Below are 23,607 nucleotides of genomic sequence, written 5' to 3'. Positions count from 1 at the left end.
CTGTACTGTATGTGTAAGAGAAGCAAACAGATGAAAAAGATGCCTTCACCAGCACAAGCAAAGAAAGTTCTTAGTAGTTCATTCTGACACACTGGCTCAGATGTGGATTGCTGACTGTTTTACTGAATCACAAGCGTTACGCCCACCTTTTCCTGTCTCAATAACATATTGCAGCTTTTAGTATCTGACATGACTAACTGTTGCATACTTTACTGATTACATTTGTTGATGAGTCTGCTGCTTCACAAAGCAACTCTGCAATCCCTGTACTGCCAGAGAAAAAATCATATTCTCTATCTCAAGCAATATTTTATCTTTCTAAGCAAAACCAGCCAAAGTCTCATAAAATGCCAAACTAAACACTTCCTTTTGTTTTAGAAAGCAAACAGAACAATCTATATATGTGCACTTCCTGAAAGTATAACAGTAGTGTGCATATTCTCTAGCAGAGCATCAGCATACAGCATTTGGTGTTTAAGATCCTTACTCTTTCCCCCATGTGCCTTGTGAGTTCACAATCAATTAAGGGTATTGGTTGAGTATTTGTTTTCAATTTTCTGTTTCTATTTAAAGATTTGTATATAGTCTTATAGTTAATTAACATGACTAACATTCATTAGTTTTTAAAAAGAAATTAATTGCTTTTTAAATAATTTGACAGTATATTTTGGGTAACTTTTTAAAACAAATTGCCACAAATCCACTATGAATTCCAGGTGAACAGTACAGGAATAACACTTAAATATCTTGTGTAGTTCATTCCCGTTTATGTAATCTTTGTGTCTTTATGTCAAAGGAAAATGTATGAGCTGGACTTAATCTGAAATCAAGTATTATGTGACTTAGAAGAATTGTGTAACATTTTCAGATTGTATTGTTCCTGTCCTGTTCACTTAGAGTTAAATCTGAATAAGCAGCGGATGTTTAAAAGTGTTAATCCAATTGTTGTTGGAAAAGTAAGGATTGTCAAGAATGATTGACTCCAACCCTATTCCTTGGCAGCCATTCTTTTCTGTTCTTTCCTAATTCTTTTTCTTTCTGGATTTGTTTTTATTTATTCACTTTGAACAAACAAAAATGCCAGAAGTGAACAAACAACCAAAGCAAGGCCCACTTTTACGTAACCTGAGAACTATGGTTCTTCAGGTTAAAAGTGTTTTCAATCATCAAGTAAAAATTAATCTTCAAAAACTAAGATTAAACCAGCTGTTGAGTAAATAAAGGCCCGGTTAGAATTAAAATCAGATTCCCCTGCAGTTCTTTGATACCAGGATTCAAATTATATACTGTATATATGTATTTTAATATAAAAGGTCCATATTTTAATTAAAAACATTGAAATCCAGGTAGTTACCAGAGCTGCAAATTATTTACTTTTAAGCAATGTACTTTAGTATTCATATTCATTTATTTTTAGTCATATAAATATGGCAGTTCTGTATTTTTAACTTAGATGTAAGATGGGAAACATGAGCCTGAAGACACCGTCAAACATTGTTTAGGGGCTTTAAACTTGTAACAAGAAAGCTATGGGTCAGAATCACAGGTGGGACACATGATGTACTCTTGAGCAAGGTCCTTTTCTTCAAATACTTCAGTAAAATTCCCAGCTGTATAAATTCGTACAAATGTAAATCACTTTGGATGAAAGTCTCAGTCATAAAGTTTATTAATCGATGAAACGTTTTAGGTATTCATGTTAAAACTTCATTTTACCCCTTTAGACAATGTGTGAAAGAAATAGAAAAAAAGTTTCACAGAACAAAAAGATACAGTACTGTATATAGATGAAAAGGGCAGAACTCAAATTATGGAATGTTATGTTAAAATTTGACAATGCGCTACTAAGACCTCATTTAAAATGTTGCATACAATTTTGGGCTCCTTGTTACAAAAACAATATAGTGGTGATCTGGAATCAGTCCAGACAACAGCAACCAGATACATTTGTTAACATAAACAGGTGGAAACTATGGGGATGTGTCCTTTTCTGACAGCTTACAGTAAAAGAGCTGTTCTTTAGTCCTGAACAGAGAAAACTACAGGGAGAGTATTAATTCAAGTATTAAAAAATTCTCAATGACCAGGTCAGTTCAACGTACTTTACATATTCAAACAATAGATTCACAAACCAAAGGACACAGGTGGAAACTTTTGGGATGTGTACTTAGAACTTCGAATAATAAGCACTTATTGTATGTACTGTATACATACGATAGGCGGGTGTCTGGAAAAAGCTTATCCAGCTATTTTGTAGCTAGATGAAATCCCCAGATCACTTAGCTTCTATCAGCCTTACCAGCTAAATGGACTGAGTGATGTCATCCATCCATTTTTACTAATCCACTTATCCAGTACAGGGTTGCAGGGTGGAGCTGAAGTCTAACCCGGCAAAGCATGGGTGCAAGGATGGACACACCGGGGCTGGGATGCCAGTCCATCACAGGGCTCACAAAGACACAAACACGCACAGATTCACACCAGGAAGCAGTTTTCTATTTAACCTGTCAATATGTTTTTGTGTTGTGGGAGGAACAGAGCGCCTGGGGGAAGTCCTCACAAACATAGAGGGAACATAGAGGGAGACAGTGCCCTAGGAACTGAATCCGTAGTAGGCCTTAGTGCTGTGAGGCAGCAATGCTAACCACTGCACCACTGTGCCACTGGAATGACTTCATCTTCTTTGTAAATCTTCCTTATGAAAATAACTGGTGTACTGGGCAGGATTCTCTACTCAGCATGATTGCGCGAAAGTCATTTATCTCTCAAGGAGTAGGTAAGAAGCTGGAGAAGCCAAGTTTTAAAACACAACTGCTTGCTTTCGCTATCTGTTCACCCCTGGTTTCCTGTGTAAGGTCATCTGTAGTGCAGATTGACTCATTTTAATTGAATATTTACTCATGTTCTGTAGAGCGAATAATTTGATATGTAATACTGTTTATGGTATTTTCTCCAATTTGCTGAAAATACACATTTTCTCCAATTTGCTGAACTAAAATAAGACTCTTAATAGCAATCAGTTTTTATTAACCAATACAGGTGTAGGGTAGATTCACAGTAATCAACCACTGTGCAAAACAAACACCAAAATCAAGTGTTGACTTGAAGATTATTAAACATTGGAAAGGAGACAATCTACTGCAGTTCCAGGGATAAGCCCATGTGCTCCCTGGAGTAAAATAGGAAATCTCTTATTGCGACTTATTATTATAAATGTTTCACACAGCAGGCAATAGAGCTTCCCTTTACTGTGTGATTAATTCACAGAACAGAGGAAGGAAAGGAAGTTCACATTTCTCACAGAGAGCAGGTCACCCACTCTTGCAAGCCAAAAGCTTCTTGGAATGAGTTTGGGCCTTTAATCTAGTGCAAAAATAATCTTTGATCAAAAACCTAATTGTCAAAGTGATTAAGATCCTGTATGTAATGCTTAATTTAGTACATGGAAAAAAGCACAACAGTACGGGTTAAACCAGATTCATTCAATACCAGAAGTATAACAGAGAATATTTTAGGTGGTATAATGAAATATTAACTATATAGAAGCCATTGTTACAGAAATGCTATGGATTTTTTTTTATTGTCTATTGTTCTTTGGTCTTTTTAATACATTTTTTTTTGACAGAAAACCCACTGCCATCATCATCACCAGCAGAAGAAAATGCAAATGAGCTAAGAGTGCTGAATGCAGCACATTGTACACTACAGTAATGGGGCTTTAACTTTTTTGTGTTTTGCAGGCAAGAGCTTCACTTTGACAATCACAGTATTCACAAACCCACCCCAAGTGGCAACTTACCACAGAGCCATAAAGGTCACTGTCGATGGCCCGCGGGAACCAAGAAGTGAGTACCCCAGTATTTTTCATTGCATTGTACAATAATAATTAGCAAGGTCAATGTGGTATGCTGGCTGTAGTTCAGGCTGGAGTGTATTAGCATCTACAGCACTGCTGGCAGAGTGCCTTGTATCTAATCTAGCTGCAAGACGTGGCTAGATTCAGGGGGTCTTTTCTACTGCATTAATAAAAATAGAAAACAAAACACAAAGCTGCCTGTGTCTTGTGACACTATGCAGAGCAAGGGGCAAACATAAACAGGCATTTTTAAGCTGGTTGGCTTAAAAAAATATTTACCGCCGTGGCCTCTTCCACACGTGCTGAAATGTGCCCACCTCCCGGCGGGTCTTCCTTTCTTTGCACCAGGGCTGCAGACAGAGATGACAGAGAAAACTGAAAGAATACAATAGCCAACTTTCTCCAAACTTTTACTTTCGTGTTTTTCTAATCTCTCCCGTTTTTAGAGTTAAAAACCGCCTTTGAAAATAATGCTGAAAGGACTCTGGACCTCACCAATTTGTTCCTTGTGTGAATTTTTGCTAAATTGTTACTGAGAGCCCTTTTAAAAAAATCTGGAATAAGTGTACTTTTATTTTTATATTTTAAAACTGAAACAATAATCTCTTAAATGATAGGTTCCCAAAACAGTGAATTTCAATGCTTTTTCTTCCAGAGGAACATTTGCTTTCATCTTGTTTTTCTGAAAGTAATTGTAAAAATGTTTATGGGTCAAAATCTGGCGTAAGATAACATAGATATGGAAAGAAGAAACATAATATTCATTTTACATAGGCCTAGTTTTGGAAAATAAGGCCCAGATTAAGCTAAATTTCATTATAACCACAGAATGCAATTGCAAATGCAATACTGGATGGCCGGTTGCTTCTTTCTCTTATTCAATATTGGATTTTTCATTTGAAATTGGCAGGTGTGTTAAAATTTTGGATTTTAAGTGGACCGTAGTTGAAGTTTATTTGTAGTTAGAACAATTTGAACAAATTTCACATTGAGTTAAAATGCATTCATCATTGCTCTGTTTGTGATTATAGGATAGCTTTTTGTTCCTATGCATTAAGGAAATGTATTGTTATCTTTAAGAGTTTGACTTCAGAATACAGGAAGTGTTGTGCTAGAAAGAAATTATTAACACTGTCTTAATGGTCTATTTAGAAATATGGCAAGACTGTTTTTTGTGTGAGGTGAAAAAGGACTTCATAGCACTGTGAAAGCCTGCTGTTCTAAAAGCTCATAAAATATTTTTGAGCCATACATTGGTCCAATTAAAAAACAAACTTCATACTCTGGAGAAAATTATCCAACCCAAACTGGTGTACCACAGAAAGAAAGAACGTCAGAAGATATCATCTGCAGATGGTGTACTTGGGCCTTGTATACAGCTGACTATAGCCACCACTCCCAGATTTTTATGGCTGTTTTACAAAACTGAATTGCCACTGCACATGAACACAGGAGGAGCAGATGGGTTTTTGTGAGGGTTCAGATTCTTGGTAAGGGGACATGAAGTTGGAAATATATGGATCTCCATAGCTTTTATGTATCTCAAAAAGATATTGGCTGTAGCATAACAAAGTGTTATTGTATGATCATACGTTTCAAATGATAAGCTAAGAACAGGTTGACAGCACAGCAACAGGTTCATTTTAGTTAATATGATTTAAGTGATTTGTGTTTTATGAAGTCACACTCAAATGTATTTCAGAACAGAAATAAAAATACAAAAGGAACTACTGTCAACAGAATAAGAAAATAATAAAGGTTACAAAAGAGAAGAGGTCATTTAGCTCCTCTACCTTGTTTGGTTGTTAGGAACTAATTTATCCAAGGATCTGATTCAACCATTTCTTGAGAGAAGCAAGGTTAATAGCTTCAAGAAAATTGCTGCATAATTTGCTCTAGTCCCCCATAACCCCCTGTGTAAAAAAGTAAATGTCCTTCCCCATAGTTTTCACTTGGATGTTGTGGTTTGTATTTCACTGTTGAATCTGAAGACGGTTTTTGTGTTGACTTTGTCAGTGCCTACAGGATTTGTAATAGTTGAATCAAGTCTTGAATTTGCAGTCTTATTTACTTAAGGCTAAAATAATTCAGTTATTGAGTCTGTCAGTATGTTTGCGTTTGTCCAAATCAGCAATTGTGTAATTGTGTTTTATTTGTAAATTGAATATTCTAAATTTCAGAGGTTTCAGTTCATGGTTTTAGCCCTGTACTAATTTGTTGATGTTTTTTTTTTACTTTGGAGTGAAGAAAGAATAAGACTTTAATTTCTAATTTCTAATTGTGGGGTAAAACATATATTGGGGATAAACAGGATCTTTAATGATTTGTACTGTATGTATGGGTGATGTACAGTATTCAGCCCATCTTTGATAAATGGTAGTGTTGAAGTTGCTCCTTTACTGGGCTGGGTGAGAAGTATTCCAAATTTTATTAGAAATTCATGGAATATTATACAGTAGCATCATATGCAGATACAGATATTGTGGTCCTCAGAAAAAAAATACATGTAATAATGTGCAAGGCTTTCAGTAAAAGTACAAAAAATTTTAACTGAAAAAATCCTTTTGTTAAATGAATTTATTTTCCACTGTGAAGTATGTGTACAATTGGTAAAAAAGAGAATGATCACAGTTAGGAAAAACATAGCTATGATGACTGAGTATGATTGGACTTAGATTGTGGGTTTAAGGCACATACATTTGATAACAGTCCATGCATTTACACTCACACATTTTTAACAGCCTGGACTTATCCTTTAAATAAATAAAGTGACAATATGATTCAAAATCCTAATATTATGCAATGTATATTAAATGAAGGGTGAGATATTAAGTGTGTTCGGGAAGAGGTCAAACGGTAATCGTGTACTTCTGTTCTTTTACGTATATTCGCTTGCTGTGCACGGCTTTGTGAACACTGCTCCCTCTACCTTATCTTCACCCTAGCAGCAGCCTCCCTGGTTAACTTCTCTCATGTGAGGGGGGGTTTAGCAGTCCTGTCCTTACAGCCAGAGCTGTTATTTCCTCAGCCAGGTGAGGTAACACAAAACACTAAAGTATTTAAGTGTGATATCCTTTTATATTCACCCTTTTGTCTTGTCACAATTAGAATTTAACTGAGCTACTTAACTCCCAGACTAATTAGGAGTTAAGCACATAGATTAGATTTAAGAAAACTACAAGTTAATTTCAATAGATCGGTTCGGTATGGCTGGAAAGAGGTCTGGACAACTTTTTTAGAGGTGCTTTTCAAGAAACTGAAAGAGTTTTTGAACAATAAGTTGAAGTACATACTGTATGGGAGAGATGCTACAGTTATGTCTTTGTGACTATGCCATGGTGTTTGTTAAACCTTTGTAGAAATAGGCATATCAAAACAAACAGGCATTCTTGAGAATAGTGTTTAATAGAAGTGTTATTTGTTTTTTTCCCTTCACAGAAGCAATAAGTTCTGTAAATGCCTTTACAAAAAATGACCTGTGGATTTCTTTTCTAAAGTTATACAGGGCAGTAAAGCTAGCATCAGATCATTTTAATGGGGCATGCATACATATATATAAAAAAGTTTATGATGTCCATCAATGCCAACCAGTCTGGTGTGCAGCTGTTCCCAGATGCTTTTTATTCATAAAAAATATTTTTGTCTTTCCATTTTGGCTCTAAAATCAATGCTATCACATCACAAACAACTTTTTCTTTTCTCAATAAACACATCTGGCACTGGCAGTTGGAGCCACTTCATAACAGCACATGATCATCATTCATTACCAGATTAAAAGTACCCCGTGGCATCATTGATGTGCCTGTCTTTGATCTCACTCACTTCTTATTCATCTGCCTTGTTTTTAAACCTTCTTTTAAAAGGATGGCGGCAGATGACTTCCAAACGCTAGATTATTGAGCAGCGTAAACATGGAGAGGGGAAAAAAGCCAAACAATTTGGGGAAAAAAAACAAAACATTCTCTGCCTGTGCCGACTGAAAAGCGGAAACGAGGTGGAGACTCCTCATGAATGTGTCATCATATTCCAAAACAACTGTAACCCGCTCCTATTTTTGTACCAGGACTCCTTTTATCTGTCTGCTCTTACTTTGAGTGCCTGCCCCATAGAACTCTTGTAAAACCAACACTTTTTAACTCTTCACACGTTTAAGTGTGTAGTGTGGTCTCTGCTTTTACTGGCACATTAAAAAGAAATACCATTAAGATCCAGCGTCACCATTTGAGAAACATGGCACATGGCCAAATGATGAAAATAATGTTTCTCAACAGCGGTGCCTCAAGAAACCACAAGTTACTGTGTATGTCCTCACCAGGGGTATTCAAATTCTGTCCACAGCTGTAGCTCTGGTAAATTTAGTTCCCTAATTATAAAACATATGAAACTATCAAATAATTATCAAGTTGTCTGAGGCCAAACCCTGCAAATGAGTAGAAGGGCAGGTAGTACACTAGCCTAGTCTAGATTAATTACTTGTATCATCTGGGCAGTTTTTAAAAGCCATTATACTTGTTTCCTCCAAAACATGTACAGTGACTGACTTCTGAAAGCCTACACGGACACAAATCATCTCACATGGCTGATGTTATAGTTGTATTATACTTATAAAGAAAACCCTGCATTGCACCAGTTCATCTTAAAACTTATGTAAGTTAGTTGCTTCTTCCTAGGTTCTGCATACCTGGGGGGTCTAAATGTAGTTTTTGTAGCCCATTTCCTTCATGCCATTTGTCAATGACTGTATAATAGGAATTTGTTTCCATGGATCATAATTCAAAAAATTCCTCTGATCGTGTTGAATGGATTTTTCTCTTGTGCTTTTCCAGGGCAACTTAGAATGGTTTACAATTAAACAAGTAAAGCATTATTTTTGGTATATATGCATTTGTAAAGATCACTAATATAAAAATAGTCGGTTTTACATTGCTCGGATGCTGCTCTACTGAGATTAGATAGTAACACTCTTTTATGTTTTCATTTGTGGAATGAAACAAAAAAATTGCCATTTGGATTATTTACTTCCTGAAAATGATTGGATACAGCAGACTGTGTCACAACATCAGAATCATGAGCAACAGGAAATTTTGAACCTGGAACAAGACTGTGTTCCAGATGTTAAACTATGCATCACCAATGTGTGTGTCTAGAGAATGGGACCCCTTTCTAATTAATAGGTATTTACATTGTCCAGAGCTGTTGTGAGTGCAATATGGGAGCTATTAATGTTTCTAGGACCTTCTGAAAACAGAAAAACAGTAGGGCACTGCTGGCAACACCTAACAATAAGAGGTACACAACAAAGACGTTAATAGGAAAATGTCATTGATAGGATCATGAGAGTGTGTTTCCCTTATGTACAATGGGTATGAATTTGGTAGGAAATAATATGTTATGACGTGTTGTGTCACACAGGTGGGTGCTCCACTTCCGCACATTGTACTTCTGGATAAAAAACACTACATAAATTGAAGAAATTGTTATTGTGTGGGTGGCACAGTTTCACAGTGGTTGGCATTGTTGTTTCACAGTGCTGAGGCCTGGGTTTAGTTCCAGACCTGGGGTGTTATCTGTGTGGAGTTTGTATGTTCACCCTGTGTTCACGTGGTTTTCCTGCGGGTGCTCTGGTTTCTCTGGCTGGTTAACTTGTTTTCTCAGAAAATTGGCCCTTGAGGGTGTGTACAGTATGTGTTCTTGTGTTTGCCTCTATGTGTGCCCTGTGATAGACTTCCTACAGAATGTATCCTGCCTTACACACATTGCTTGCAGGGATAGGTTGTGACTCTTCTGCAACCTATATTGGATAAAACAGTTTGAAAATAGATGTATGGATGTTATTATGTGTAATTACATTGAAATTATAGGTACATAATAACGTGTTACAAAGTCATAGTTAATAAGAGCAAAATTAAATGAAATTTGATGATAGCACATATACATGTCGGTCTTTTAATGGAACCTAAAGGAACCTTTATCACTATTATAGGTACCCCTAATCAGGAAATGCATGATGAAGCCAAATCTACAGTAGATTGACTAAATTGGAATAAATAGATTTATTAGAGAAAAGCAACCCTAACTATCAACTAATAGTGGAGAGTACTTATTGCTACAGCAGTGTGCTGCTGTAAGTGCTGTTGGTGTAGAAGTATCTTTTACTCTTTCTTCTGCAGTGCTTTAGGAAGTACCATCTTCTGAATGAGCCATTAAACCAAGGTCCCATCCACTTGTCCGTTAAAGGTCATGAAAGATCCTATGGCACTGATTGTAAAGAAGTGTTTACCCCACTGTCCCGGCTAATTTCCATTCTGGATTTACACAGTTGACATCCCTAATTTTACTTCTTATTACAATTGGTGAAACACTTTTCCCTTCTCCATCAAATTTGTTGTGTCATGGGCTTCTAGTACTTAATGGCTGCCAGATGAAGTGGGTCTCCTCCTGGGTGTGAAGTGCTTTGGGATGAACATCGCTATCGACATTTATCCATCTATCCATTTTGAATAACACGCAGCCCAGTACAAGGTTGCAGCGAGCTGGCTATACTGGCAGACAGTGCTGCAAGGCAGGATGGGACAGGGGTCCAGTTCATTGCAGAGCACAAACACATACATTCACTTGCACACGTATGTGGGGAAAAGGTACAGATGTTAATTAACCTAGGCAGCTGTCTTATGGCATCACACAGAAGGCACGCAGACTAGAATCAAACATGGAATCCAAGAACAGTTTAGCAGCAGTGCTAATTGCTACACGGCTGTGCCTCCTCTATAAACTAATGGTAATTATAAGAATCTATCATCTTCTTATGAGTAAGTACATGAAATAGGGAATTCTGGTCTGCAATGGGTCCCCAAACTATAGAGCTTTCTTCAGCCATGTTTTCTTTTCTTAGTTGCAGAATACCAGGTTGGAAAATAACTGCCCTGGATTTTTTTAACACCTCCACTTAAGTCCCTCATGACAGCAGCTCAGACGCCAGTTTTCTTAGTTGTTGAGTTGGGCTGGTAGAAGCCAGGCAGGTGGCCAAACAGGAAATGACACATGGAGAGGCATCTGTGTTGTGCAACCTCCTGTTAGTCTGATGTAAGACACGGCTGCCTGTTTATGCAGTTTTTGTGCCGGAACAAGGAGCACGCACAGGGATCCAGAGTCAAGTTTGTTTTGAAGGCTGAAAAGGACAGTTTTAGGGACTTGAATATTTCACTGCATACTGCCCAAAACAGAATACTTTAAATGACAATTTTTGATGTATGTATTTTTATATGAACAAAAACAAATAAAAAAAACACTGCACGTAAATATAAATATATGGTATACAGTATGTTGATTTCGAGAAGGAAGTAAATTGTTTTAGGTGTATTAAAGACAGACTAAAGTACCTGAATGGCTCGGATTTTACAGTTTTGGGTCAAAGACGTGAGTAAAGCTGAAGGATTCCTCCTAGGTTAGAATCAGGAGTGGCTCAGTGTGGATTCCTTGTACCAATGTGCTACACCATGTATTTGTCTTGAAGGGCCTTCATTTACAAAGCAGGGTTCCGTATGCAGCTATACTTCAGTTTCACATTGAAAGTGTGCAAGCAATTAGGAGGCCCAAAGACATTTTTTCTCTCACCAAAGAGGAAAAAGAAAGAGGAAATCTGAAGGCAGAAAAAGAATTGAACACAGTACTGTCCTTCTTAAAAAGACAGGACACACTACCAAACTAGAAGTGTTTTTATTTCTGCACTGCATGTGCCAAAACATAGCATACTATTTCAGTGATTTATAAATAATATCTGCATGGAAATTAAATGTATACATGAAAATAAATTAGTAATAATGTCATATTTTTAGGTTTTGTAATGCTGCTTAACCTGAATGAATTATTCTATCAGGCATTCTATGTAAGTTTTCTTTGGACAGAGTACCCTCCTGTATTTTGGTAATTGTTTAAATAGATACTGTACAATGCATTGCACCTTACAGATACAGGTGTATTTATTTTCAACCACTATTATTGGACACAGGGGCAATTCAACTAACTGTGTGACTTGTCAAAGTAATTTTGTGCAATCAAGTTTTGATTAAAAATATTCAGTTTTGTAATTCTATAAAACAGGGCATATTTGGTCATACCTTGAAAATATTTTTGCAGGCGCTGTATTTTCCAATGTCCCGGACCCAGTTCCAGGGTGGGCTATATTTTGTGTTGTGTTGTCACAGTGTACGTGTGACCTGTGGTGGACTGAATTCTTGTTGAAGCCACAGTCCTGCTTTGTGCCCTGTGTCTGCCAGTTTGACTCAGATTTCTATAACCTCTGGGAAAACACTTGTTTGAACTCCTGTGTGTTGGGAAGTACATTTCTTCCACCTGCTGTTTTGGAATAAAATTTCTTTATTTGTTCAACCTGACAGGCAGACCAAGCCTGCCAAGTACTGCTTCTCACAGCATAAAGTTTGTCAGCTCCTCAATTAATGAAATCGAATCAATACAAAAAGATGTCGCTTCCTCCAACACTGTTATCTTACTCTGATTAGACCAAAACACATGAGAGGAACTGCACTGAGATGTTTTTAAACGTGCTTTGATTTTTGAAAAACACAGTCTGGTTAGTCATCATTCCTAATAGGTCTAAGGGATACTGAAATTGTGTACTGAGGATATGAGAATGGCATCAATTTTTTTTTTAATCTTACCTTTAATTATTATTTGGGTATTTTATTTTTATATCTTGAACTTGCATTTTAACTATGAAACTTCAATGAATATATGTTTGCAAAATATCTGATAACCACAGCATGCAGTATTTAGTAATTAAATTCCACTTTACAACTGTAAACGTTCTGAATTTTAAAGGGGGAGATAAAATATCTGGTTGTAAGGACTGGTTTGTTAACATTGTAGCAGAAATGCAATGACTGTACTGTGCATTGTAGTTAAGCTCAATGAGGCTTGAAGGGATATTTAAAGTATACATGTAAAAACAATAAAACTGAGCTACTTTTAAGTTTTGTTGGCTTTTGTTTTCCTCGAGCACGTGTTGTTTTGCAAAAGTGGGCCTTCAATCCAGAAATTAAAAGAACTGAGATACGTGAGAAACAAGATTTTATTAGCATGTTTGGAATATAATGCACTCCTTTATGACCATGATCTGGAGACCAGTGAGGGATGAAATATAGTAGCCTGCGCTGTGGAAGACCAAATCCGCTTGCAGCTCGTGGCTAATTTGCATGTTTAAAAGTGGTGTTCAAAGACAGGCCTCGCAGGTTTCACTCGCCACTGTTTTATTATGATCAAGCGTTTGGCTTCTGTGGTATTTCCATTGTGCTTAATGAGATGACAGCTTTTGGTTTTTTCTGCGGTACGCCACTGCACACAACGCCAGACTTCAAAATATTTGTATTTGTTATTGATGTCATTAGGTTGAGGGCTGGCTTGGAGGAGACTTAATGGTGGTTATTAAAAGTAATTTTGACTAATAGTGTGGGAGGGGTAATTTAAACCAATAGACATTTATAGGCAGTTCTTTGTCATTACATTACATGTATATAAACTAAATTGAGCACATTGTTATGCCACATATGTTATTGTGCAAGCAGAGGAAAGAAACAGTTTGGGAGTTACTTTGAGTCTTTACATATTAGTTTATAGGAAATATCAATGTATGATGTTTGTGTTAAAATATGTTTTGCAAACTAACTGTAATTTTATAGCTGAACATAGATATACAGACTTAAAAAGGTTACATTAAATATACATATTTTTGTATGTATTGTTATGAAAATAATAAATGTAGCTCTGTAGTGGCTTAAATAGTGAAGATACTGCCTCTTAACGCAGGTTGAGCCTATAGTACTAGAGAACTGTTGTCCTGTAAGTGAGTGTAAAACTCAAATTTGTAACTACTTTATCATTAGCTTAGGGTGACTGGTCCCAACAACCGATGGTATTCACCAAGTGACACCTGGGTGGATAGACTTGGGTATTCTTCTCTTGACATGCCACCAGAACTTCTCTGTCTTGCTGGGCAGCTGAGAGCATGCAGTGCTGTTATCAGAATTTGTGTTCAGTCCTCTAGTCAATGCCAAGTCTGCAGTAGGCACTAAGTATTACAATTACAATTACAAAGTAGTGCATGTTTCCCTGTTTGTGCAAGGATCCTAGCAGCAAAGACCAATTGCTTTTTTAATATTGGTCGACTGGTCAATACAATTTTTGTTTATTTAAAAAGGTAATTAGAACTGTAATGATAAACAGTGAAACAAATGAACTAGATGTCTTTGTAATGATTTAGCTGTTTTTCCAAAGTCACTTTCCTTAACGTCTTCAAGAATTGCAAAAAATTACAGTACTTCTGATCTTTAAAGCTTTACTGTGACATCGATACAATTAAACATTTTTAAATGACTTTTTAAAGCAAATTAGTGTAAGGCCTGGGATATTGATAGAAGTATTTAAAAAAAAGATATTTTAGACAATTTTTTCAAGGCATCTGTGGGCATATAAATTCAAATTGGAGGTACTGTAGAGCAATTTTGAAAAATCCATTAAAATAAAACAAAATCAGCCTGAATCCTCCCCAGGTTTTAGTCTGCAGCAGTTATTGGAAGTACTGATTGTTTTGTTTTTTTCTGGTGGAGATTTTGTTGTTTTTTCATTCAAGTTAGGACTGCTTGGTTTTAAAAGAGTTTATATGTCAGTGAATAGAATGTTGATTCCCCAAGCAAAAACAACAACAATAAATGCTTTCTTTCCCTGCTGGAAGAATGGAACACAACAATCTCCTTTTTGGCTTCTTACTAAACAAAAGAAGATTACAGAAAATTAGAAAGCCCCTGAGGTTTATTTTACAGTACATGACAAGATGAATGTGATTAGGTTAGCTGGTGATGACAGGGCTATTATGGTGTTATATAAGCAGGTGAAACAGGTACAGAGTTGTGCCAGCTGTGAAAAGGGAACCCTGATCAGACAGGACCATAGCCTTTAATTATCACAAATATATTGCTATATATTTCTTTAAAACACAATTACTCATATTAATTATAGAGTTTAGGTTTACCTGTCTCTTTTAGGAAAGATGGAGAGGGATGTCGTTTGAAGAGATTTATTTGTGTTCAGTTTAGATTTGAAAGCGTATTCACTTGAATGTCCATTGTTCTACAGTCTTGATGTACTCTGGAAATAGCGCTGTTATTACAGTGATCTGGGACATGATGTGATTCCTGTGCACTAGGTCAGCACATGCTCAGACTGATGAACATCCATATTGACAACCACATTCAAGCTGCAGTCCACTTGGTGTGAAGAAAAGATTGCACTTTCTGATGATGTCTTTGTGAAGTATGTTTACTTTACATATACATATGGCAGTAAGTTTAATCTGAATTACACAAAATGCCCTTCAGGAGTATAGTGTTTTTAAAGCAAGGAGAACAAGTCGAGAGTGTTTCTTATGAAAATCATATTAATTCCATTTCATTGGCCAACGTATGGCTGATGAGCCCTGATAAGGATGAAGATGCATGGTTGTTGTGTGTTTTTGCATAAGAATAAGGACAACTAACACCATCTTGAATCTGATTTTGTTGCACCAATCCACATTGTGATAATTCAGCTAAAACAAAAGCAGTCTGCATTTGTTTTATAACAGAATAGATTTTTTGCAATAAGGCACCAATGTAGCGATTCACTACTTCAAATTATAAAAAAATACCTTAATTTCAGTTCAAAGAAAAGGCAATATTATTAAGGAACATTTTGCCTTGCACTCTGTATACTGCAACACACAGCCTCATGGCAGTAAGAATGTCAGTTGGGTTCAAATGAGGCAAATGTCCAAGCCAGGACAGTACATTATCTGTATCAGAAAGTAATTTTTAAGGGAAAGACGTGGATCCAAAGTAAAAAGAAGAGAATAACAAACAGTAGAAACTTTTTTCTAGTGGCCTTTCATGTTAATTATACTAAATTTGATATTGTCAGTTAAGAAAGAGTGACTTACCCATTACAAGGGGTCGCACTGTGTCTAAGGCTCTGCGTCTGTGGCTGGAAGGTTGCTGGTTCATATCCTGTGGCCAGAAGACGAATCCTACTCTATTGGGCCCCTGAGCAAGGCCCTTAACCCCAACTGCTCCAGGGGTGCCATATAAATGGCTGACCCTGTGCTCTGACCCTAAGCTTCTCTTCCTGTCTGTATGTCTCACTGAGAGCAAGTTGGGTTATGTGAAAAGACAAATTCCTAATACAAGAAATTGTTTATGGCCAATAAAGTGATCTTAATTAATTGATCGCAACTCTTGGACTGACAGGGCAAATTGGCCTATATTGTTACAAAACATGTACTGCCACTTTTTTGTCACACTGAAAGCCTATTATCCTATTGTTTCATGTTAATTCAACAATTCAAAATGATGTTTTAGTTGCACCAGCACTGATCTAATACTTGGTGGTTATCAGGGATCAAGTCTCTATCTCCTGATGGTAAATAAACATATTTATAAACAGCAAATGCCGTATCTAACATAAAAAATGTATAATCATTAAAGTGCTGCATAACTCTGCATGCAATATCTAACAGCCTGCTGTCTCTTTTTAATTAGAACAATTATCTTATTTTACAAGCACATACTTTAGGGTATTTTATAAGCTGTGTGGTGGGCTGGAAAACTTGTATTGTCTCGTACATGATTCCTGTAAAGATTCTTGAGTGCAGTAGCCAGACAGTCTTTAAAGCTTCACCTCAATGTTTGTCAATTTAGAGAGTGTTGTAAATGACATCACTGTGTTTGTTTTCCTATACATATCCACCTCTTTCTCTCAGATACCAAATTCTCTTCCTTGCAATTCGTATTGTATTTTTACTTTCTGTCAGTTTCATTTTGGCGATCCTTCAATAGTACAGCTTGGATGTGCAGACACCACTCCTTTCACCATATACTGCCTTTAGGTGCTAAAATTCTTAAATTAGATAATCATGTCAATTAGACATACAATGTGCCACAAATAGCAATTGAGTATATTGTTGTATCAGGACGATTAAGCCATGCCAAGTGAATTACCTAAAATACTTATGGTATATCTAGATCTAGTATGACCTTACCTCATTAACTGGGACCCATGAATCATGTAGAATTGCTGCTGTGTCAAAGCATCAAAGCCAGTTTAACCTCAATTCTAGTGAAACTACTGCACAAGTATCACATAACATAAAATCTAGTTCTTCAGAAAGTGTTTTCACAGATGTATGCTCCATGCACGGGATTCTTTTTGATCTGATATCCACCATTTGGAAAATTGATTGCATTTCCAAGTAGGCTTAAATAACAGAATATACAGTACTTGGTTGTTGATGTTGGGAGACAATATTAGGGAGTGTCATATTGAAGTTGTTTGCATTGGAGATTAATTGAGCTCTTCCTGCCTCAGCAGAAAACTTTGAATGAAACCCCTTGATTTCTGGCTGAGGTTATCTAAGTCAAACCCTCTTTAGCCTTTGACAATTTTTTAGTTAGTATTGATTAAGACCTGGTTTAAATGAAAGAAACTCCAAACCACCTGCCAATTCAAGGTTCTTGTCAAAAAGTTCATGGCAACTTTCCAATAGATAGATTGATGAAGCCCACAGAAAGCTGTCATCAAGTCACTAGTGGAATTTTGCAGTTAGGGGTTGTGTTGGGGCTTTGTTTAATTCCCTATTTTATGAGGATTATTCACAATTTTAATATTGATCGATTATGCAGCTTTGGGATTCATGTACAGTATGCACTTTTAATGTTGAGGTAGAACATCAAAATACATGAACAGGCCAATAAAGCAGTCTGAAGTTTAAGACCGTTTTTTTAGTCCTCTACAGATTACACAATTTGGCTAAGATACAGCATCTTTTATGAGTCAACTAACAAAGGAGCAGAGCAAATAAAGCTTGCTTAAACACCAGCATGGGAAAAGAATGATAGAAAATACATAGGCTAATCCTAAAGCAGTCAGACGAGTTTCTTATTCGATTTCACTGAAAGGTGCCAGCACTATTAAAAGACTGTTTTTGTTATGCTGCCAGGACCCCCTTTCAAATAAAATCAATGAGGGGATATAAAGAAAGAATCGAAATGAAGAAATGAAAGACTAGAAAAAATGTGGTCTTCCTACATCAAACAATAAATCAAGTGTTTATTTATTTTTGTTTTATTTTTTTTCTGAACTGCAACTAACAGAAATTCACAAGTCCCTGGGAAGTGTTTTAACATGTCCATTGTGATCCCAGAGTATGTCTGAAGTCTGCAGACAACCAATCAGTTTATAAAGCTCTTGTAGCGTGTGTGCCCTTTCTTGGCCTGGTTTACTTCCTGCAGCCTGGAACGCATGGACCACACATATTCCTGGCACCAATCCATGGCTGCCTGGCTTGTTCCTTCACTCTCGACTTCTTCAGACCCCTATGCTGGTTGGGCGTCTAGCCTTGACCCTTTTTTTTCACATACTGCCAGCTCTGAACTGCTGGATGAAACAATCCATTGTTTCCTTAGTAAAACGTCAGCCCTCCAAGTGCATTAGAATTACGGAATAAAAGACAGAAAGAAAAAGCAAGTAAGAGAAAGCGAGAGTGGATGAGAGGGTGAGGTTTTCAACTAGACAGGGACAGCATTTTCCCTGGCATTTTTTTTAACTTCCCATTCCTTTTGTTTTCTGGTATCTCTAGCGTTTGTGTTGAAAAATTAACCTGTTACACAGGTGATTTATCTAAGAATGATTGATTGATTTAGCAATGGGCAAGTAAAACAATCAACTTTCGACTTTATTGATTTTAGTTCAAATTTGTGTGTTTTTAAAATTCCTTTAATTGCTATTATTCCACAGTTCCCCTCCACATACAGTGAAAATGTTGTGTTCTGTCATTTATAAGTCCACAAGCTTAATACTCTGGTCTTACACTGCAGTGAAATGTGGTTGACTTTGTTTGAAGTGAATAACCAATTTTCCAGATAAAATACTTTTCCTTAAGGAGAATTCATGTTAATGAAAGATGATGTTTGCTTTTTTCACCGGTTTATAAACTTAGCCCTTAAAGTTTTTTAACTAGCAAGTGAGAATAACATTAATTGGCACCTACAGTACCTTCCCTCCCACCCTTCAAATGACCATTTACAATGTGCGTTAAATTGTTGCACTTTTTCTATGTTGCTTCTGGAAGCTGGGAATTTAGGGACTTTCCTTCATAAATAATGGAATTACCTAAATTTATGGCACTATTGTTCCTGGTCCCTTTATGTTGGCCCTGGTTTCTCCATATAAATTCCAATACGGTTGTTCACCCTTATTCACTACCATTTGGATACAAGTTTGTATCTGACTGTATCTGAATACTATGTTTAGAGACTGTGTTATTTCAAATTTATAGGAGAGGTAATCAGGAAGAACCTGCTTCACTTCTCCTTTTTTTTCTAAAAACAGAAAAATGATTTTGTCAACAACTTGATCCAGTTAAAAAATACATCATTTCCAGGCCACTCACCTCAGTTTTGGATATGCTGTTTATGTGCCCTTAGAGGGATAGATTTTATTTAATTGCAATAGTGAGGCTACAGTCTTTATTCTGTGTTCTCTGGCTTTGTCAGGGGTTTCTTTGAACTCTTCTATTGAATGGTGGCACTTTACAAAGAAGCAGTTTCTAACTCGACACAGTTTTTAGTTGACACAACAGGAATACACAGAGATGATGTCTGGTAGCCACGCCTGTCCTTGTACATGTCAAATATCTGATGCTTCAGAAAAGTTTGTGAGCTATAGTCCCACTCTGAATTGAAAAGAGAAGTCACAGGGATAGAAATATCCCTACTAGATTATACTTAGAGCAGAGCTGACCAGTACAGCATTAGTAAGTTCATTAGTATGTTAGCAGAGCTACTGACCAGTGAATAAAATATGAAATTTAAGAGTATTGAAAGACTTAAGAATGGCAAAATCAAAATCCAGTTCATTCCCAGTCCTTGGAAATACAGAAGGCATGATATGCGGAACGATGAAAAGAGTAAAAATTCTGGGTTGGGGCAGATGTGAGAACTCTGGCTGTGCTTTATGTGAGCAAATAAGAAATTGCGACCTCAGTGAAAAAGTGAAAAAACAAACAATGGACATGAAGCAAGTGGTGGTGGTGGTGAGTCCTGTAAGGCAGTAGTAATACAACTGAAAAGGGTACATGTAGTTGAAAGAATTAAAGAAGTGATGATGTAGTTAGAACATCAGACTGATATTACACAGCTTCATTGTCTCTGAACAGTATTAAGAATTGTGTATTGAGAAAACACTATCATCAGTTCCAGCAACATAAAGTGTATTGACTGTTTCATTTAAAATGTAAGTAACAGTACATTACATTAACTAGATTACAGAAAATTCAGTAGGATTAATAAAATGTGGGGGAATATGCACTTTTAATAGTTTGTGTATTTTAGTCATTGTGTACTCATATTTAAAAGAAAAAAGGGTTTCAAATTAGGTCAATTTTAACTTAAGTTTCAGTATAACACAGTTAGCTCATAACATACAGTAACTGAAAAAAAAAATATTGCTTTAAGTTCAGGGTTATACTGTAATGTAATGGCTATCCACTTTTTTTAAGACCAGAACAGGATAGATTGGGGTTGGTTTTACATGACTAATGCATTGTGAATGATTGAACGACTGATTACATCCTACAATTCAAGTTGTTAAACAATATTTAAGAACATAAGGCTGCAAATGAAAAGAGGCTGTTTGGAGCATCGACCTCATTTTATTGCTTGTAGCTAAGAAATCACAGGATTTCATCCAGCACTTTCTTGAAAGAAACCAGGGTATTAGAGGGTATTAACAGCTTGGTGGGCAGCTTGTTCCAAACTCTCACAATCCTCTGTGTAGAAAAGAGTTTCATGTTCTCTGTCATAAATACACTCTAGTTTCCACATTATCTTCTGGTTTGTGTTTCAGTGTTGATTGTTGGAGAAAGACATTACGTTAAGCCCAAGAATGTTCTGTATCTAGTCTGTCTTCTGTAGACAGATTCCGGAACATCACTGTTTGTTCTGGAAATGTGGTCACCAACTTTGTACACAGTATTGTAGATGGGGTCTTACTGGTGCATTGTAACAAAACTTTCCTTTTGCTGTAAATTCTACATCTTTAACTACAGCAAGCATACTGTATAACTTTCTGTCATATCTGTGATGAAACAGCAGGAGACTGCAAGCACCAATACAGTATATGGGCATTGAGAAGTTAAATTCTCACTAATAATAAAGCCTCAACAAAGAATCCAACCTGTTTTCTTAATCATGAATCCATTACCATGAATCCCTGAAGAAATCCATGGTTTTTCTTTGGTTTTTATGTTTATTGTGCATTTTCTGAGGAATTGTAATAGCTTAGAGTTTTGCACAGACTGTTAACTGTAATTAATAAATTGTATGTTTTGGATATGTTCTTTTGTCCTCATATATTTTAGTTACTATTTACCTCTAATTATATTTATTCTAGAAAGTCCATAATAAGTAAATGAGTACTTATTAGTCTAAAAACATACAGGTACAGTAGGTAAATTTGCTTCTGGGAAAATTGGCCCTGGTGTGAGTACTGTATGTGTGTGTCTGTGTTTGTATCACTCTGCCCTGTGGTGGAGTGATGTCCCATCCAGGGTGTACCCTGCTTTGTGCCCATTACTTGCCAGAACAAGCTTTGGCTCCCCTGTGACCCTGAATTGGAAGATGCGGTTATAAAATGGATGGATATTACCATCAGTAATACTGTAAATACTGTAAACTGTTTCCTCCTTAGAAAGGGCATAGCTAACATACAAAACACTGATCCTCTTTTTGAGCAACATTTCATGAAATGAAGTGTTTCCCTTTAAAAATACAGTATATCTGCTCAGGGTACAGGAACCTGCTTGAACGATTGGTAGATATCCAGTACTTGCAGGGGATTTAATGTGTCTGTAAAATTAAATCTCAATTTTGCAATTACAGAATCATGGTTCACTTTGGTTAGAAACCACTTAAATTGGTTAGATTTGCTTCCACATTCCCACAACTTACTTTAAAGATATTTCAATCCAGTCATAATGTAGCATAAAGTCTGTTGCTCTTGCAATCAGTAATCCAAAAATGAATATGTGTCTGATGGGGCTATTACCCATTGCAGACTTACTAGCCTGGCTGCTTCCACTAATGTTTGCTTTCTAGCAATAGAGGTAAGGTGAGTTTAACATATTAAATGTGGTAGAACCAACTTCTACCAACTTTAGCCAATAAGACCTTGATCTGCAAGAAGATGTAGGTTTTGAGAGTGCCAATTTTAATGTTAATAAAGTTGTGCAACTATAGTATTGTGATGAAGGCAGTTGTTTTAATAAGTTGCCATGACGATTCATTTACACAGCACCCCTTGGTTTAATGTGAAGAAGAGAAAATAACCTAATACCATTGAGAGGTGGTCAAACAGAGGTGGACTGGTGATGAAAGTAACTTTGGAAAATCTCCTACTTCAAAAATTGATTGACAAGTCAACAATCTCATACTTCGAATCTCTTCTGAGTGAGAATGGGAGTGGAGAAAGATGATGTGAGGACTGTTTTCTGGCAAGAGCCGGATACAGTACCAAATATCCCTGCCATCTAGGAAAAAGCTGCTGTTTTTTTAAGCAACACCTTCATGCCACCTGGGTTATATACTGTATATAGTACCCATGCAACCTGACAAGGCCTAATGTCTCTAGACCCAGATGTACAGGCTTCTCCTGGCAGACTGTATCCTACAGTACATATAATATATAATGTCAGGTCCATTTTTTTTTAAATGAAAGGTGTGCATAGATTCATCAGTATATAACAATGGTACATTAAAAAGGTAACACTGCCGTATTGCTCCTTTTAAAATTAAAAAAAGAATACATTTTGAGTTTGTAATGGTTTCAACTGACATTGTAATTTTCAAAGCTTTGCTCACCCCTTCCCTGGATATATTCATGGATGTTTCAAGGTGACAAGCAAGATTCAATTTCAAAATGAGAGATGAACCTTGTGAGCTTTTTTTGCATCCTAATAGTTTTCAGAAACGATCTGGTCTTTATGTGGAGTCATAAAGGAAATGCAGAAAGCTTAAAAAGAGGTTCTGACTGTGTTTACTGTTGTTTACTTAAAGTTGTCCTACTTGTTTATACTGCTCTTTATGTCTATACAATATTTCTGTTTTAGGTCTGTTCTAATTTATACATATATATGTATTTTATTTTTCCCAAGGGAAATCAGGCATCAGTATGTAAAACAACTAGTGTGCCCTGTGGGAACATGTGCCAGGTCTTGCTTCCTGTTATTCAGCATAAAAAAATCTCATTATTCTTGTTTAATCATGTAAGATATGAATTATGTGAGCTATGTAAATCTGCTTCTCTCAAAACCTGCATGAAGTATCTGGTTGTAATCTACAGTAAATTCTAATGTTAAAAGCTTTATTGAGAACAATTGAAGATAAATTACACTTTTCTCCCCCACATTTTCCCCATGTTGTCAATATTGAAAAGTGTTTGGAAATAGAAAACCACAATTCTGCATTATAACAGTAGTAATTAAAGTAGTCTGACAGGCTTGTGTGGTTAACATAAAACAATTAACTTCCATACAATTAAGCCTTCGCGCAATATATCGAATACATCTTTTTAATATTTTTGTTGTCAAAACATAAAAATAGCTGAACACTTTGTATGTGGACACCCACTTTCTGGAATATTATGTTCAGAAC

General features: G+C 36.4%; 1 protein-coding gene across 4 annotated transcripts in view; it reads left to right on the top strand.

Annotated features, from left to right (window-relative positions):
* Nucleotides 1-23,607, top strand: part of LOC148674651 (runt-related transcription factor 2-like) — a 99,889-nt gene that overhangs the window by 58,772 nt on the left and 17,510 nt on the right. For all 4 annotated transcript variants that reach the window (XM_088625002.1, XM_088625001.1, XM_088624999.1 and 1 more), the window contains exon 5: nt 3,741-3,845. In XM_088625002.1, the coding sequence (XP_088481128.1) occupies nt 3,741-3,845 (105 nt within the window). The remainder of the gene's footprint in view (nt 1-3,740; nt 3,846-23,607) is intronic.

The sequence above is a fragment of the Lepisosteus platostomus genome, chromosome 3 (assembly GCF_059453375.1).
Source record: "Lepisosteus platostomus isolate fLepPlt1 chromosome 3, fLepPlt1.hap1, whole genome shotgun sequence".
NCBI lineage: Eukaryota > Metazoa > Chordata > Actinopteri > Semionotiformes > Lepisosteidae > Lepisosteus > Lepisosteus platostomus.
Note: the sequence above shows the minus strand (reverse complement) of the source record. Positions and strands in the feature narration are given on the sequence as shown.